The sequence below is a fragment of the Vulpes lagopus genome, chromosome 1, assembly GCF_018345385.1.
Source record: "Vulpes lagopus strain Blue_001 chromosome 1, ASM1834538v1, whole genome shotgun sequence".
Classification (NCBI taxonomy): Eukaryota; Metazoa; Chordata; class Mammalia; order Carnivora; family Canidae; genus Vulpes; species Vulpes lagopus.
In genome coordinates this window covers 61,537,202-61,554,046 of record NC_054824.1, presented here as the reverse complement: position 1 = coordinate 61,554,046, position 16,845 = coordinate 61,537,202, and the positions used below count along the sequence as shown (strand labels likewise).

The 16,845-nt window shown below is 50.6% G+C and overlaps 2 protein-coding genes across 6 annotated transcripts; one reads left to right on the top strand and one right to left on the bottom strand.

The window, feature by feature from the left end:
• Positions 1-120: 120 nt before the first annotated feature.
• MRPL2 (mitochondrial ribosomal protein L2) lies at positions 121-3,901 on the bottom strand. Its single transcript, XM_041753771.1, has 7 exons — positions 3,726-3,901; positions 2,444-2,612; positions 1,496-1,637; positions 1,273-1,388; positions 1,088-1,198; positions 715-788; positions 121-367 (listed from the first exon to the last, which is right to left on the bottom strand). The coding sequence occupies exons 1-7, from the start codon at positions 3,819-3,821 to the stop codon at positions 155-157; spliced, it is 921 nt and encodes a 306-aa protein (XP_041609705.1). The 5' UTR covers positions 3,822-3,901; the 3' UTR covers positions 121-154.
• A 135-nt stretch (positions 3,902-4,036) lies between these two features.
• On the top strand, positions 4,037-16,703 carry KLC4 (kinesin light chain 4). Of its 5 annotated transcripts, none has more exons than XM_041753721.1 (17): positions 4,037-4,144; positions 4,235-4,625; positions 5,759-6,041; positions 7,352-7,582; positions 8,935-9,016; positions 9,661-9,871; positions 10,347-10,434; positions 11,624-11,725; positions 11,979-12,152; positions 12,457-12,556; positions 13,417-13,469; positions 13,683-13,753; positions 13,916-14,024; positions 14,617-14,757; positions 15,046-15,161; positions 15,493-15,556; positions 16,242-16,703. In XM_041753721.1, exons 3-17 carry the CDS (start codon positions 5,784-5,786, stop codon positions 16,290-16,292), a joined length of 1,851 nt encoding a protein of 616 aa, XP_041609655.1. In that variant the 5' UTR covers positions 4,037-4,144; positions 4,235-4,625; positions 5,759-5,783; the 3' UTR covers positions 16,293-16,703. The 5 variants fall into 5 exon arrangements, with proteins under 5 accessions (XP_041609655.1, XP_041609665.1, XP_041609681.1 ...); XM_041753747.1 differs by having other exon boundaries at positions 4,089-4,144; positions 4,255-4,625; XM_041753731.1 differs by lacking the exon at positions 4,235-4,625 and having other exon boundaries at positions 4,043-4,144.
• The last annotated feature ends 142 nt before the right edge of the window (positions 16,704-16,845 follow it).

The window sequence follows — 16,845 nt, the reverse complement described above, 5'->3', positions numbered from 1 at the left end:
TCCAGTCTTTGCCGCATAACGTCCTTTCCTTTCTCTTCCATCCTTGTTTGCACCTGTGTTCCCCCACTGCCCCAGGTCTAGTATGTACCATCCTCCCTCCCCAAAAAACAGTAACAGATAAAAATAGGAGCGATTTTATTAGAATTCAGGGATATCAGTTTTGGGCAGCTGCCGAAGGCAGCTTGACGTAACTCTTCATGGGAGGCAATGGTCGAATCTTGCGGCCAGCCCAGCCCCCCTTTCGGTGCCATAGCCCACTGGAAGGCCTCTTGCCCAGCCAGCGGTTCCGCCCAGCCTTGCCGATGACCCGTTTGTTATGATCAACGTTGGATACCCGGCCCACTGTTGCCATGCACGTTTCCAGAACCTGACCGAGAAAGCGGGTGGAGGAGAATGCACCACTGGGAGAGAACATGACGTTGATTTCCTGACTCTGGGGAGGCTTCTTACACTCACTGAGAGAAGGGAGAGGACAGGAAAAAACCACAGCATCATTGAACCTGAGTGCAGGTCCTATGGTAATTTGAAAACAAAAGGCACTATTCCCTCTCCCATTATAGTGCCAGCCTGACAGGGCATGCCTGGTCACATGGCAGAAAAGGACACACCTAGCTCAGGGTGGTTCCTAAAACACCTGAGAACTATCCCAGACAAGAATGGTGCATTCCAATAATTCCTCCTTTGCTGATCCCTCCCACCTATACTCACACACACCTGCATCTGCCTCTTGGACGGCAGCTGGATGATGGCTGTTCCATTCACTTTCCGAAGCAGCACACCACATGTCCCTGGGGAAAAGGGAAGCCACTTTGCTGTCTTCCACAAACGAGGAGGAGGGGGAAAATTTACAGGGGGACATAGCCCATACCCTGCCCTTGCTTTGCCCTTTAGGAACAGATACCCTGAAGTAGGATGAACACAATGTTTTAGGTCAAAACACAAGCACTTCTCCACTCTCCTTTTTCTTCTTTTTTTCTGCCAGAGGACTACATGTGGGGCCATGAGTTGAGAGAATTGTGACCTCAGGTACCCTTTGGTCTTCCAAATTTTAAGACTCCCCATCCCAAAGCAGCTCCTTTCCTCATACCTGCGGCTCGGATATACTGGGCCCCCCGGCCAGGCTCACTCTCCACGTTGTTGATGAGGGTTCCCACAGGCAAGGCCCCAAGAGGATGTGCATCCCCTTCCCGAGCAGCAACTAAAAGACAGAACTTCATCAGCACCAGACCCCTTGCATCCTCCGGGCCCATACACATCTGGCGGCCCTCTTACCTGCCATTCGGCCTATGTGGTCAGAGTTCAGAATTATATCTCCAGCCTGCATGTTTTCTGTGGCAACGATCCAGCGTTTCCGGCTGCCCCCAGCAACCAGAGCTATGTCTGCTGATCTGTGAGGGGTGAAGACATAAGAGCAGATGATCTAGGCAGCCCTACATGTTCTGAAAAGCCACAGATGAATCATTCAGCCACACCATCATCTCACATCCCAACTTGCCTACAGGGATCATAGCGGACCATGATGACCTTCTCTTCAAAAGGTCCTGGCTTTGTTTCCAGCTCAGGCCGGAACCGCAGAAAGTCAATCATGCGATAACGCTGCTTGTGGCCCCCGCCAATACCATGCACTTGGATTCGTCCTGTGGTCAGGATAAGTGCAGAGACATGACCCAGGTCAGATGAATCAGCTCCCAGCAGGGGAACAGGCTCATCCTGGGAAGACAGCAATACTTCCTAACATTATGACACACCAGAAAATAATAAAAAATTTGCATAGTGCAGTGGGGTAAATGGGGGTGGGGAAACACCTACATGGAGCTTGGTAAAAACATAATTTAGGATATTGAAATAACATAAGAGACAAACTCGAGACATAACTTCGAGACAAAATCGTTATAAATTAGTGAATCCAGTAAGTTTATGGAGAGTGATGTAAATAGAGCTCAACTGTTGTAAATTTCTGAAGGGCGTGAAGGAAAATGTCATGAGCTTCATGTGTATGTCTGGTTTCCTTCCTTCCTTCCTTCCTTCCTTCCTTCCTTCCTCCCTCCCTCCCTCCTTCCTTCCTTCCTAAGATTTTATTTATTTATTTATTCATGAGAGACACAGAGAGAGAGAGAGGCGGAGACACAGGCGAGGGAGAGGCAGGCTCCATGCAGGGAGTCCAACGTGGGACTCAATCCTGGGTCTCCAGGATCACGCCCTGGACTGAAGGCGGCACTAAAGCACTGAGCCACCAGGGCTGCCCTACCTAGATGTTCTTAAGGAGCACAGACCACCTTTGTGTTGCTTTGTATTCTCCTCTCTGGTTCTTAACACACATACTATATACAGGAGTCCAATAAATGCTTTTTAAATTACATTCTTCTGCCTGTCAAGAAATAGGCCTAGAATCCTAACATGTTTTTCCCCTTTAATGCTTAAATCCTCCTGGTCTTGCTCTTACCTGTGTGGTTTCGGCCCCCAGACTTCCTCATCTTCACTGGCGTAATGGTGTACTTGGTACGACTCTTCCAGGACACAACATTGGCATTAAGGGCCACAGAGGTAAGCACTGGGCGGCAGGGGATCAACACTGAGGAAGAGGGCAGCTGGAGAAGGGTACTACTTGTTACCTAGAGATAAACAAAAATCTTTTTAACTTGAAAGGTAACTGAAGCAGAAGCATCAGAGAACCAAGGGTGGAGGAGGCATAGACCAAGTAGCCTACTTTCTTCCAGGAATGTCCCAGATCAGCTGTTCAAAAACTCCACCCTTTACTGCTTGCACAAATACCAGGGTGGAATGTTTACCCAGGTGTATGTATATTGATTCTCTCTCATCTGATCCTATAACCTCCGAAGTATTTCTTCAATGGCATGTTCTTCCCGTCGTGCATCACCTTCCAAACTTGGCTCAGAATCCCTCTTCTCTGGGAGACTCTTCCTTCCCTAAACAACTCCCTTTTCCAAGCCTGGTAACTTTCACACACCCATAGCCACCATCAGCGCCAGTGCCTTTTGCCCCTCTGTATTCTGTTTCTGGGAGTTTTCCAGATGTGAATGGGATGGAGGGATCATTTGTCTTGTTCTCTGCTGTATTCCCAGCATTTTAGAGTAAGTTACCTTGGTTTTGAATTTTAAGTATGCATCTGCCAAAGTCTACCATCATCCAGAAAGGTCCAGAGGAACAAGACTTAAAAGTTTTCTGTGACTTACCAATCGTCCACAAGGGACGTAGAGGATACCTTTCCTTCGGCTCCTAATCTTGTTATTTTGCCCCGCATTCTCTAATCTCAGCAATAATTCATCTTTAGTGGTTAAGAGCCCAGATTGTGAAGCCAGACTGTCTAGCTCCAATATTTGGTGTATGACCTTGGACTGCCAATCAGTTTTCTCATATATAAAATGGTAATGACAACTGCTTTATACAGTGGTTGAAAGGAGTTCATTTCTTTAAATTATCTATTACTTATGCTTGGCTTACGATTGGTACTATCAGTTATTATTGAACCCTGTACAGTGGCCTGTAAAATACTTTCACCTCCATATCTCATCCGAGGAATCCAGCGGCCCGGTGGGACAGGAACAGTTAACAAATCAGGAAGCTGAAGCTGAGAGTGATTATTTATTCAAGCGCTCGGGCCGGGCCGGCGTGACTCCTGACCAGACTCATTCTCCGCCTCCCATGCCGGGGTGCCCTTTCCGGAGGCCCGAACAGAAACAGCATTTCCAGATAGGGTGGATTACCTGGGCTGCCGGCAGCAGGCCCGGGCCGAGGGCAGCGGCGGCTGGGGGCGTCAGGCTCAGGGAGCCCAGAGCGCGAGTCAGTGCCCTGAGGGCCATGAGGGTACCGAGGCTCCGCAGGAGTCAGCGTACCACCATTACTTTTAGTCAGGCCGCCTGGCGTCTATAGATGACGCCAACGAATCCTGGTGCGGTCGCTCCTTCATGACGTAAAGAGGTGGGCAGAGACTCGGAGACCAAGGTGCATACACACCTCCGTGCGCGTGGCCAGAGCCAATCCCCGGGCGGCCCTTAGGTCGCGTGACTGGGGAGCACTCGGCCCCTCCCCTCGGAGCCGTCAAAACAATTGCCTCGAGCGGCAGCCATGATTAATTTAAAGGGGCAGTACCGGCAAGGGAGGCAGCCAGAGCGACAGACTGCGGGTGAGTCTTCGAGGGTACTTCTGGGGCTGAGGGCTGAGGTCTCGCTACCTCTTTTCCGCATTCCCGGACAGATGAACAAATTCCCACCAGCTGGCCTCGCACAACTCCAGACTGGCTGAAAAACTCCGCCCCCTGCGAGTCTTCCCGCCCCTCGGCGTCCAGACAGACAGACAGACGGCCTGCCCCGCCCCCTGCGCTACGGACAGACACGTTGACCTCGGGATTGTCGGGCGGCTGGGTGCTCGCCGGTGCGGCGGGCCTCGGCCGGCCACCCGCACCTCCCCCACTGCCATCGCCCCCGCCCGTTTCACTCTGTCCCCACCCTGGGCCCCAGGGCAGGTCGACAGCCGGGGACATTTCTCTACTGCATTCCCAGGCTGGGAGACCAACTCCCGGCGCCGCGTTTCCCTGTGACCCTACAGCCGCTCTGAAGACCTGCCATTCTTTCCTGCATCTTCAGGCGTCTGAAAGGCACCCTGAGGTGACTCCTCTTGGAGCCTATTACTAGGTGGTCATGACAAAGACAAAGCCTTGAAAGTGAATGGCTCAGGAGTGACCAGGTCTCCCTCCTCTCCCTTCCCAGACACATCCCTGGCCACAGGTCTCGGATCAAGTATCACTCCATTCTTGGGAGAAAATAGCTCTCAGTGGCCTGGGGTGGAAGGTTGGCTTCAGGAAGGAAGAGGGACGGACCTTGGTCGCCTTTGAAGGCCTTGGAGGTAGAGAGAGGGAGGGTGCTGCCCTGAGTAGGGCTCTGTGCCAGGTCCTCTGGGTGGCTGTGAAGTGGAGAGAGAAGGGGTGGGAACGCTAGACTTCTGGACTTTGGGCAGGGCAGATCCTGTGAGTACCTGGCTACTGAAAGAGTTTCTTCCGGGCTCTGGCCTGAGTGCCACAGGCAAGGGCTCTGCTCTAAACCGGTAAGAGTCCTGGAAAGATGAGAAACAAGGTCTTTTGAGGAGGTGGGAAGAGAGCCTGGCACCTCACAGGTGGGAAGTATCAGTTGAAGGCCTAGTGGGGGAAGAGGCAGTTTACTAGGTTTGGAGATGCTGGCCTTGGCTCTGAGGGTGACGGAGTCTGAAGACCTTGAGCTTCCTGGGGGACTCTCATCTGGGTCCTGAGTGAAGGTGCCTTTCTTCTTCTCTCCCTCTTCCCTCTAACTTTGAAACCTGTATCCTTCCCATTTAACAAAATCTCTGTACCATTTTCTTTATATCTTTTGTTGGCTTTAACCCTGTTAACTTTGCAGCATTCTCCAGACACCCTCTGTGTTCCCTCTAATGCTGTCTCTCATCTGATTTCTTTTCCTATTCCTAGCCCAAGCGCTATTTCCAACAACTTTTCTATTCTCTTCCTAAGTGCTAAATTTGTTAGCTGGTTCTCAGCACTTTTGTTCCTTCTATAGTCTTTCTTCTTTCGAGTCAATTCTTCTTCCTCTCTCTTTCCCACAACTTTAGCTTTGAAGGCTCCCTCCCCACTGGCCACTGTCTCTCCAATTAAACCAGAAGATCACCCATACTCTCTCTCATCCCTTCCCTTGGATCCTTACCACCCTCTAACCAAGGTGCTCAGTCTCTCTTATCTTTACCTCTGCTGAGTTCTGTTGTTTCTCCTCAGCCCAGGCAAGGTCCCCCTGGCTAAGATGTCAGGCCTGGTGTTGGGTCAGCGGGATGAGCCTGCAGGGCACCGGCTCAGCCAGGAGGAGATCCTGGGAAGCACTCGGCTGGTAAGCCAGGGGCTGGAGGCTCTACACAGTGAACATCAGGCTGTCCTGCAAAGTCTGTCCCATACCATTGAGTGTCTGCAGCAAGGAGGCCATGAAGAAGGACTGGTGCATGAGAAGGCCCGGCAGCTGCGACGTTCCATGGAAAACATTGAGCTGGGGCTCAGTGAGGCCCAGGTAAGAGGAAGGAGGTGACACCAAGGGGCTCTTGGAGAAGTATTGGAGATTTGGGGTCATTTAGGATTGCCTTGTCCTAGATGCTTGCATTCATTCATTTATTCATTCATTCAGTAACCCTACTTTGTGCCCAGCACAAGTCTTCTGGGCACTGAAGAAACATCACTGGACACAACAGTCAAAAATCGTTGCCATCTCAGAGCTTACATTCTAGTGGCAGAAGGCAAACAATACACAAATAAGTAAATGATTCTGTATGTCAGAGTGATAATTGCTAAAGAAAAGGGATAAAAATAAAACAGAGAAGGGAACTAGGGGGTACAGAGACAGGACACAACTTTAGATAGGGTGGTCAAAAAAAGTCTTACTGAGGGACACCTGAGTGGCTCAGCGGTTGGGCATCTGCCTTTGACTCAGGGCATGATCTCAGTCCCGGGATTGAGTCCCATATCAGGCTCCTTGCGAGGAGCCTGCTTCTCCTTCTGCCTGTGTCTCTGCCTCTCTCTGTATCTGTCATGAATAAATAAAATCTTAAAAAAAAAAGTCTTACTGAAAGGTGACATTTGAGCAAAGATTGTGAGTCTTACAATAAATGGGGGGAAGAGCATCTAAAGCAGAGAGCATACAAAGGCCCTGACCTGGAGCCTTCCCAGTGAGTTCAGTGAGGGACCAGTGTGGCTGCAGTAGAGTGGATGAGGTGAAGCAAAATAGAAAATGAAGTGCAGGGGCATTGGGCTGGCTCAGTCAGTGGAGCATGCAACTCTTGAGCTCAGGGTTGTGAGTTTGAGCCCCATGTTGGGTATAGATATTACTTAGAAAATCTTAAAAAAGAAAAGAGGGAAGAAAGAAAGAAAATGAAGTATAAGAGGTAGAGAGGTTAGGAGCCAAGGGGAACTTGTATAGGTCGTCAGGACTCTGCTTTTACTTTGAATGAAATGAAAGCCATTGGAATATTAGAGCAAAGAAGTGATGTGGTCTCACTTAACATTTTAAAAGAATCATCTGGCTGCTGGCTTGAGAACAGACTCTAAGAGAAAAAGGGCAGAAACAGAAAGGTCAGCGTGGAGCCTATTGTCACCTAGGTAGGATGGTGTCACCTAGGAACTGATGGTGACCTAGTCCAGGGTGATGGCTTTGGTGGTGTTGAGAAATTGGGGCCAGGGTATATTTTGAGGATAATCCTATCACCACCCGACCCTGCCTCCTGGCCCCTGCCCATCTTGCTGCCTCCTAGTAGGCCTCCCTCCCACTTCATCCCTGAATGCTCCAGTCCGGAGTCTGGTACTTACTTACAGGATGTGCTCACCTAGGTGATGCTGGCTCTGGCCAGCCATCTGAGCACAGTGGAGTCGGAGAAACAGAAGCTGCGGGCTCAGGTACGGAGGCTGTGTCAGGAGAACCAGTGGCTCCGGGATGAGCTGGCGGGCACCCAGCAGCGGCTACAGCGCAGCGAACAAGCCGTGGCTCAGCTGGAAGAGGAGAAGAAGCACCTAGAGTTCCTGGGGCAGCTGCGGCAGTATGATGAGGATGGGCACACCACGGTGAGCACATGCAAACCAGGCTGGCTATGGGGCAGACAGCTGGGAGTCCCCAGAGACCTGGGGGTGATTGCTCCATCAGCTACAGGGCCAGCAGTGTTGTGCAGCCTGCCCCCTACCTGGCAGTATTCAGGTCCTGACACCAACTCTAGATAGCAACAAGGCACAAACACTCCTCACTCACTCAGTCAACGTGACGGCTGTGTATGCCGGGTACTCCCTCTGCTGAGGATGCAACGGTGAACAAGGCAGACAGAATTCCTGCTCTCATGGTTAGGGATTTGGGGTTGGGGGTGACACAGAAGCACCTGGACAATTCCAGTCTAGGATCCTAAGTGCTACAATGAGGGAAAGCATGGCACAGTCTAGCAAGACACTCCTAAAATTTGCTCTCCAAATATATGAAATTTAAGTCTCACTCAATAATCATTTACTTCTTTCTCTGCCTGAGGCAGTGCAGGAGGATGTATGTAAGGGAGATGTAAGAACTGCCTTCTCAAGCTTATAATGTAGCTGTAGGGTCAAGTCTTACATATGAGAACGCGTATGTGATGACACAAAGCAGCAAATGCTCGGTGCTGGATGAGTGGTTCAGTGAGTATGGGAGAAATTCCAAGATCGGTTCGTGGGGACTGGAATGACCTGAGAAGGATTCACAGATGGGATGGGTAGGATTTAGGTTGGAGTTTTTTCATTGCATGGGTTAGGAGTTGGGCTGGCTTTTGATGGATGATGAGGGCAAAGGAGGAGCTTTCTAGACTGGGGGTGAAGATATGTCATAGATAAGGCTCCAGGGCTGGAACCCTATCTAGTCCAGGGAGAGTGGGATGATTTGCATGGGACACATTGGCGAGGCTCAGTAGGAGGGTTAGAGGTGTTTGTACAAGCCTGACATGCCTGGTGGGGCAAAGCAAATTTGCCCATGTGGAAGTAGGTGAGACAGTGAGGGTTGGGCACTGAGTTGAAAGGGAGCGGTGGCAGATGATGGGGACGAGGCTGAGCTAGATACTTTGGGTACGTGTCAGTAAGATCATACACACTCCCTGCCCTCAGGAAAAATAGGACAGACATATAATCAGTATAAACACACAGGGATCTGCAGTGGGCTATAATTACAAGAGTTGAGGGGGAGCAGGGTAGAGGCTAGAGAATGAGGGTGCTTAGGGAGCTCTCAATGTGAAAGAAGGAGATTTACAAACAAGAGGGGGGTGAGGCTGCAGACAGATGCTGGCCCTCCCAGCGGCAGGAACATGAATGAGAGTCTTCTCCACCTGTTAGTGATTTCATGGTTCAGAAGGGCCTGAAGAGGCTACTGGGGATATCTTGGCCTAGACATGCTACTTCTTCCCTTCCAGGAGGAAAAGGAGGGTGATGCCACCAAGGATTCCCTGGATGATCTTTTCCCCAACGAGGAGGAAGAAGACTCTAGCAACGGCTGTGAGTCTGTGTCTGGAGTTGGAGGGTGAAGAGGGGCAGCAGGGGGCTGGTTCCAGACGTGGCCCGCCTTGCATATGGGATGCTCACCATCCGGAAATGGGTTCTTTACCTCCCTTGGAGATAGGGTAGGGACAGGGCTGGTGCTTTCATTTCCTCAGCCTTCCCATTATCACTAATATTTATTACACAGTTAATGTGTACTGGGCACTACAGTAGGCATTAGGGATACCGAGTCGAGAATGACACAGGTCTTGTCAGTAAGGAGCTCAGAGTGGAACAGGATAATGACCCTGGAGTGAAAGAATGTGAGCTCCTCAAGGGAGAGCTTGTCTCAAGGGAGAGCTCTTCAAGGGAGAGAACCATGTCTCTCTAATTTTCATATCCCTGACACAGACCCTAGCTCATGCTTATTGAGTAAATTCTGTTGAATGAAATGAATGGATTATTGGGTGAACAAGTGGGATTGTGAGGATCAGGTACAAGGGAGTGGGCAAAGGAATAGTTGAGGTGGCTCCCAGGAGAGGGCCTGGTCGGGGGTGAGCACAGACACAGGAGACACAGGGTGAGAGTGGGGAGGGCAGACAGCAAAGGGGAGAGGAAGAGTGCCTTGAGGAAGTCTCCAGTTCATTTTCTGGGATGGTTAGTATCCCGTGGCCAGGGCACCCAGCACAGCGGATACGAGATCCCAGCGAGGTTGCGGACACTGCATAACTTGGTGATCCAGTATGCCGCCCAGGGTCGCTATGAGGTGGCTGTGCCACTCTGCAAACAGGCACTGGAGGACTTGGAGCGCACTTCGGGCCGTGGCCACCCTGATGTCGCGACCATGCTCAATATCCTTGCTTTGGTATATCGGTAAGTCCTGGCCTCTTCGTCTCCCAACTCTGCCTCTGGGTTCCCACCTTGATCTGCCTTTGGCTCTCATTCCTCCTCTCTAGAGGGTACGTCTTCTTGCTGTGACCACTTCACCCAAGTGACCCCACTAGAGGCGTTCTCTTCCATCAGCATTCTTGTTCTTTCCAGACCTGAGCCCTTGACCTCAGAGCCGCTCATCTCTCAGACTCTTCGCTTCTCCCTTCCTTTTGGAAGGTCTCTTTCCTTTTCTGTTTCCATTTCTTGCATCCTGTAACTTGTCTTTTCTTGGCGTGATAGTGTTCTGTATCCAAGTATAGATGTGTAGGTGAACTCTTACTGCTCACCCCAGGGTTCCTGTCTCCTTTTGGGGCCCTAATCCCTAAACATACCTCAGTCATACTGAAGGGAAGGAGGGAAAGAGACGGCTTGGGGGCAGAGTTCAGGGTCACCCCTTGTCACTTCTCTCCTCTTCCAGGGACCAGAATAAGTATAAGGAAGCTGCCCACCTGCTGAATGATGCCCTCAGCATCCGGGAGAGCACCCTGGGCCGCGACCACCCTGCTGTCAGTACTCCTTGCCTCCTCCTTTTCTGGCTTCTCTTCATTTGTGTATCCACTGCCCTCAGCCCACTTGCTAGGGGTGCTCTGGGAGGAGGTGTGAGGGCTCCTTTCTTCAGGCCCTGTCTGCTAAGACCAGTGGTTCTCAATTCTTTGAAACACAATGACTCTTCCTTATAATGAATATTTTCCTGAAACATAATTCACAGACACTGTAATGACATACACGTAGAATTCCAAAAAATGTTGAGTGATACCTCATTAATATAAAAATGAGGAAAGCAACTTAGAGAAAAATAATATGTGGAATATGTTACTATGAAATGACAGGGTAACAGTTTTAAGTACAACTACGGCAGAAAACATAACATATAACTTAAATACAACATAATATAAACTTCAGATTTAGAAAAAGTGAGACCAGTAAGACTACTGTATATAAAAAGTACTAGAAAAATGACAGAGCAGGGGCTCCTGGATGGCTCAATCAGAAGAGCAGGAGACTCTTGATCTTGGGGTCTACGCCCCATGTTGGACATAGATATTCTAAAAAATAAATAAAAAGTGTTTTAAAGTGTCACTTTAAAAAGTGACAGAAAAAAAAAATGACAGCAGAAGTACCGGTGGATACAAGATTTAAATCCTGTGTCACGCCAAGTAACTACAGGTCGGATCTATTTGTATATGATGAGAAAAAGAAAAATGATAGATTGTCACAATGGAGAAAATGAGAAACAAGATATTTTTGCAAATGAGCTGACTTTAGGAAAATAATTCCTTATGTTCCCCCACGTGATAGGCAGGGATGATGTAGCTGAGCAAACAACTCCTATCTTGAGATCCCACTAAGTGTCAAGGCTTACAGTGTTTGAATGTCTGGCAGGACACTGCAGAGTTAACAGAGCTTTACCCCACGTGCAGAACATCTGCCAACCTTACCTTCCCAGAGTTAATAGTGGCCCCGGTGTTTATGATGACCCAAAACCCCACCTCCAGAAATATCTACAAATCCCCCTAGAGGGCGGTACCACCCCCAGAGAGAACCTCAGCACCTCCAGGTCAGCAGCTTCTCCCCCACCGAGGGGTAGGATGGCAGAGTTCCTTTATCCTGGGAGTGGTGCAGTGTGGGGCCCTGTTGTGCAGGGGGAGGCCTCTGAAAGCACCAATGCTTAGGGGGATAGGCCTGTCTTCCTAGGTGGCTGCCACACTCAATAATCTGGCTGTGCTCTATGGCAAAAGGGGCAAATACAAGGAGGCGGAGCCACTGTGCCAGCGTGCACTGGGGATTCGAGAAAAGGTACCTGTGCTTTCTCCATCTTCTCTGATGCAGTGGTCCTTCCTCCACCGTCTCTCTTCCAGTCTGCCCTCTTCCCTCATTTTTGTTCTCAACCCCCTATGTCTGCCTTGTTCCCTTTCCTGTCATTCCCTTCCCTTGTTCCCCACATGGTTATGTGCACACGTGGTTGTACACACACACACACACACACACACACACACACACACACACACACAGTCCTAGCCACCTGTCACACTCCTTTACTTCCTTCCAGGTCCTGGGCACAGATCACCCAGATGTGGCAAAGCAGCTGAACAACCTGGCCCTGTTGTGCCAAAACCAGGGCAAGTATGAGGCCGTGGAACGCTATTACAGGCGGGCACTGGCCATCTATGAGGGGCAGCTGGGGCCAGACAACCCTAATGTAGCCCGGACCAAGAACAACCTGGTAAGGGAGGAAGGGGAGAAGTCAGTGGAGGGAGGGGAAGGGAAAGTACCATAATGTACAACACTCACCCCATCACCTTTGCGCAAAGGGGCTGCCTGTGGGGCTGAGGGATCTGCCTCATTCCTGTGGGAAGGCCGAGTCCCAGAGCCTCCTGGGAGTGGAATGAACACCCTTGACCTTCCGGCTTGAAAAGGAAGGATGAGGAGGATCTCTGGGGAAAGTCATAGGGAGACCAAGAAGTGGAAATCCCTGAGCCCTGCTAAGACCTTGTCTCTGTCCCGTGTTTTTTCCTTTCTGCGCACAGGCTTCCTGTTACCTGAAACAGGGCAAATATGCTGAGGCTGAGACGCTCTACAAAGAGATCCTGACCCGTGCACATGTTCAGGAGTTTGGGTCTGTGGATGGTGAGCAGGGTGGGCCTGGGGAGGGACCTGCAGGGTGTGAAGAAATGCAGAGCAGGGGCGCCTGGGTGACTCAGTCTGTTGAGAGTCAGACACTTTTTTAAGATTTTTTTTTTAAGATTTTATTTATTTATTCATGAGAGAGACACACAGAGAGAGAGGCAGAGACACAGGCAGAGGGAGATGCAGATTCCATGCAGGGAGCCGGACGTGGGACTCGATCCCGGGTCTCCAGGATCACACCCTGGGCTGAAGGCGGTGCTAAACCGCTGAGCCACCTGGGCTGCCCTAAGATTTTTTTTTTTAAAGATTTATTTATTTATTCAGAGAAAGAGAGAGAGGCAGAGACACAGGCAGAGGGAGAAGCGGGCTCCATGCAGGGAGCCCGACCTGGGACTCGATCCTGGGTCTCCAGGTTCACACCCCGGGCTGCAGGCGGCGCTAAACCACCGCGCCACCGGAGCTGCCCAGATTATTATTTTTTTAATTCATGAGAGACACACAGACAGGCAGAGACATAGACAGAGGGAGAAACAGTCTCCATGCAGGGATCCCAATGCAGAACTCGATCCTCAGACCGCAGGATCATACCCTGAGCCGAGGGTAGACGCTTAACCAGTGAACCACTCAGGGCGTCTTGAGCATCAGACACTTGATCTCTGCTTAGGTCTTGATCCCAGGGTTGTGAGTTCAAGCCCTGTGTTGGGCTCCACCTGTGGAGTCTATTTAAAAAAAAAAAAAATGTAGACCAACGGTGGGGGGTTAGGCCCTAGTGGTTCTCAGGCATTTGGGTCCTGGCTCCCCCTTGTACTGTCTAGCTGTGTTCTCTAACCTTACCACCCCATCCCATGTATCACCCCTAGATGACCATAAGCCCATCTGGATGCATGCAGAGGAGCGGGAAGAAATGAGCAAAGTGAGTATGGGGCCTAGCGTGGGGAGGACCTCTAGCTGAGCCTCTGGCTTACTCCTTGCACCTGCCTTACTTATTTCCCACATGAGCATCAGCCCCAACTGCATGGTGACTTGGCCTTCTCTAGCACAGCCCACAACTTGGCCCACAGCCAGCCTGCTGGTGCCACAGCATCTCTGTGCTCTCATCTTCCTTCCCCTCCCTTCTGTCCTGCAGAGCCGGCACCGAGACGGCAGCACACCCTACACTGAGTATGGAGGCTGGTACAAGGCCTGCAAAGTGAGCAGGTGAGCCACCAGTGAGAAGCAGTCTTGGCCTTCAACGCCCTCCATCCAAACCTTGATCCTGGCCTCAGGGACCTTTTCCCTCCTTCCTTTTGATCTTATCTTGTCTCTGCTCCCTCTCTCTTCTGTTTCTTTTCTGAACCCATCCTCACTTCCTCCCCACAGCCCCACAGTTAACACTACTCTGAGAAACCTAGGAGCTCTGTACAGGCGCCAGGGAAAGCTGGAGGCAGCTGAGACCCTGGAAGAATGTGCCCTACGCTCCCAGAAACAGGTCAGTGACCCGGAAGAGAAGGAGGTCCAGAAGGTAGGTCCTGGGAATAGAGGACCACTGAGGCTTCTTGGGAGTCTCAGAAGAATCAGAAAAGAGGCCAAGGAGAAAGCTGGGAAAGGGAGGTGAGACTCTCTGGTGGTCATGGTTGTTTTTAGTTGTATTCTTAACCCTCTCACCTGCCCTTTATGGTCAGGACTCCCAAGATGCAGGTTCATATCACTAAATAGGACTTTGAAAAAGAAAGCCATATCCTGTCACAATCTGAAGAATTTGCTGAGGGGGTCCGTGGGTGGTGTGGGTGAGGGGGTTGAAGTTGAGGGGAGCCTGAAGTCAGAGTTTCTCAAATCGTGGGTAGTGACTCATTTGTCTTGACATTAACTCAGGGTGGGCCATGGTGAGAACATCTATCTATTTGTAAATAGGATTGCATGGCAAAGAGAAGAGGCATAGAGTATTGTTCCAGTATGTGTGTACTAGGCCATCACAAGGAAAAATGTCTTCCTTGTTGTGGCTGGCGGTAAAAAAAAGTGTGAAGGCCTGCACTTGAGGATTTAAGGAGTGCAGAGTCCCAGTTCCTTCCTTTTCCTTCCAGGGCACTGACCCTATCAGTCAAACCAAGGTGGCTGAGCTGCTTGGGGAAGGTGACGTTGGAAGGTCCTCTCAGGAGGCACCTGGGGGCAGCGTGAAATTCGAGGGAGGTGAAGATGCTTCTGTGGCTGTGGAATGGTCAGGCGTGAGTCTCAGTATTGCCCCCTGATCTCTCCTGGTCCCTGCAGCTGGTAGTGGTGAGAGACTCCGGGCCTCCCCATGTAGGATGTGAGGGCAAGTGGTCCATATTCCAGTTCAGTTAGCCCATCCCTCTCAGGGGTATCTGCAAGCCATCTATTGACAGGGCTCTTGTTTTCAATCACTCGGCTTTCAGGGGGAGGTGGGATGTGTGCAGAATAAAGGGCAGCAATAGACTCAGAAGCCAGTCTGCATAGGACCCCTTTAGCTTCTCTTCCCCATCCCTCTCTGCCAGGACGGCAGTGGGACCCTACAGAGGAGCGGTTCTCTGGGCAAGATCCGGGATGTGCTTCGTAGAAGCAGCGAACTCCTGGTTAGGAAGCTCCAGGGGACGGAGCCTCGCCCCTCCAGGTACACAGTGAGACTGAGATATTGCAAAGCAGACCGTAAGTCCTTGCCTGCAACTGCTCTTGGCCCATCTCTGGAGAATGCCCTGGAGAGAAACACGGACGTGGTCAATGGGATGGCCATGGAGAAAGAGTTTGGGGAAAAATGGGTGCCCCAGGGGACGGGAAAAGTGCCTGAGGAGATGCCAGTTACTGCTGAAGATAAGAGTGTGTGTAGGGTGTCAGATGTTGGGAAGGCAGTGATTTGATGTGTGCAGCAGTGCCCAAGAGGCCCACAGTGTTAGGCCTCTTACAGGGAAGAGAAGAGTCCTCAGTTCTTTCTTTTTGCATTGCAGCAGCAACATGAAGCGGGCAGCCTCCTTAAACTATCTGAATCAACCCAATGCAGCACCCCTCCAGGTGAGAGTAGTGCCCATGAGCCTATTGGTGGGTGAGCAAGAAAGGGTAGCCATGGAGCAAGCGCCGCAGGAGTTAGGGAAGAGGAGAAAGTCCTCTGGCATGAAGACTCCAGCCAGGGGACTGCAGTTGAGTGGATGAGAATCAGGCAGACACCTTGTTGGGGGTGGTTACCACTGTGGGACAGTTTGGGGCCAGAGATGGAAGTGAATAAATTAATCAGGAAGAGAACAGGAATTAATGTTCTCTAAACTGGTACTTTGGAATTATGAATAATTCAGGAATGATTTGGGGATACTAATTGCTCTTCCTCCTGCAGCCACCATAGTCTTCACCTTGGGGATTCAGTAGCAGATGAGAAGGAAAAAAGAAGAAAAAGTATAAATCATCTACATTTAAGAAAACAATAATGACAAGTTAACGGCAACTGACCATTTGTATTAACACATTCAAAGTATAGGCCAATATTCATGTGGCTCTTCCAGGAATTCTCTCTACCAGATACTGGCCTTTTTTCAAAATCCTAGCAAAGGCTGAAACTACACAGAGCCCCAGAGTTTGGGATTGAAGTTATAGGCTCCATCCTAGGTCTAGAGATAGTTTGCAGCCATGTAATGGATAGACTCTGGAGGACAGTCTTTGGGAGGCCAAGGTCCCTGGGCTGATGGCATGGTGTTGTCTGTTTCAGGTGTCTCGGGGCCTCAGTGCCAGCACTACGAACCTCTCTTCAAGCAGCTGACATTCAACCCCCTCCTCCCCCAGGTCTGCTGGGTTCCCCCCCACAGCCCTCTCTGCATTCCCTATTGCTCCTGGCTCTTCCAACCCCAAGGTGGGACAGGGAAGGGAGAGCAGTTAACCAGAAGATTGCTGCTGCCCTTAGGGTCTGGGCTCCCTCCTCAGGAATCCCCCTCAGGAAGGACCCTCAGGACATCCTCTCACTGTAGTCCTCTAGAGTAGTTAGCTCTGAGGCCCCCAAGATGCTTAAGGAGCAGGCATGCATCTCAGAGATGGAACTTGCTGCTGGCTTTTCTGTCAGAGGGTTTGGGGCTGGCCAGCCAAGCTGCCTTGCTCTGGCCTTTCTTGTTCCCTCTGCTGCCTCACTTCAGGTCCATGTATTTCACTTTTCTTAAATAAAAGAATCAGGTAACCATTTTGCCACTTGAGTCCTGACCGAAGAGGGTAGGGAGCAAGGGTTGTGTGGGGACCCTTCACAGAAGGCAAGGGGCAGTGATGGATGGGGCAACATGAGAAGTGAGAAGTGTTGATTCTTGGATCTCTCCTCTCTTCCTTCC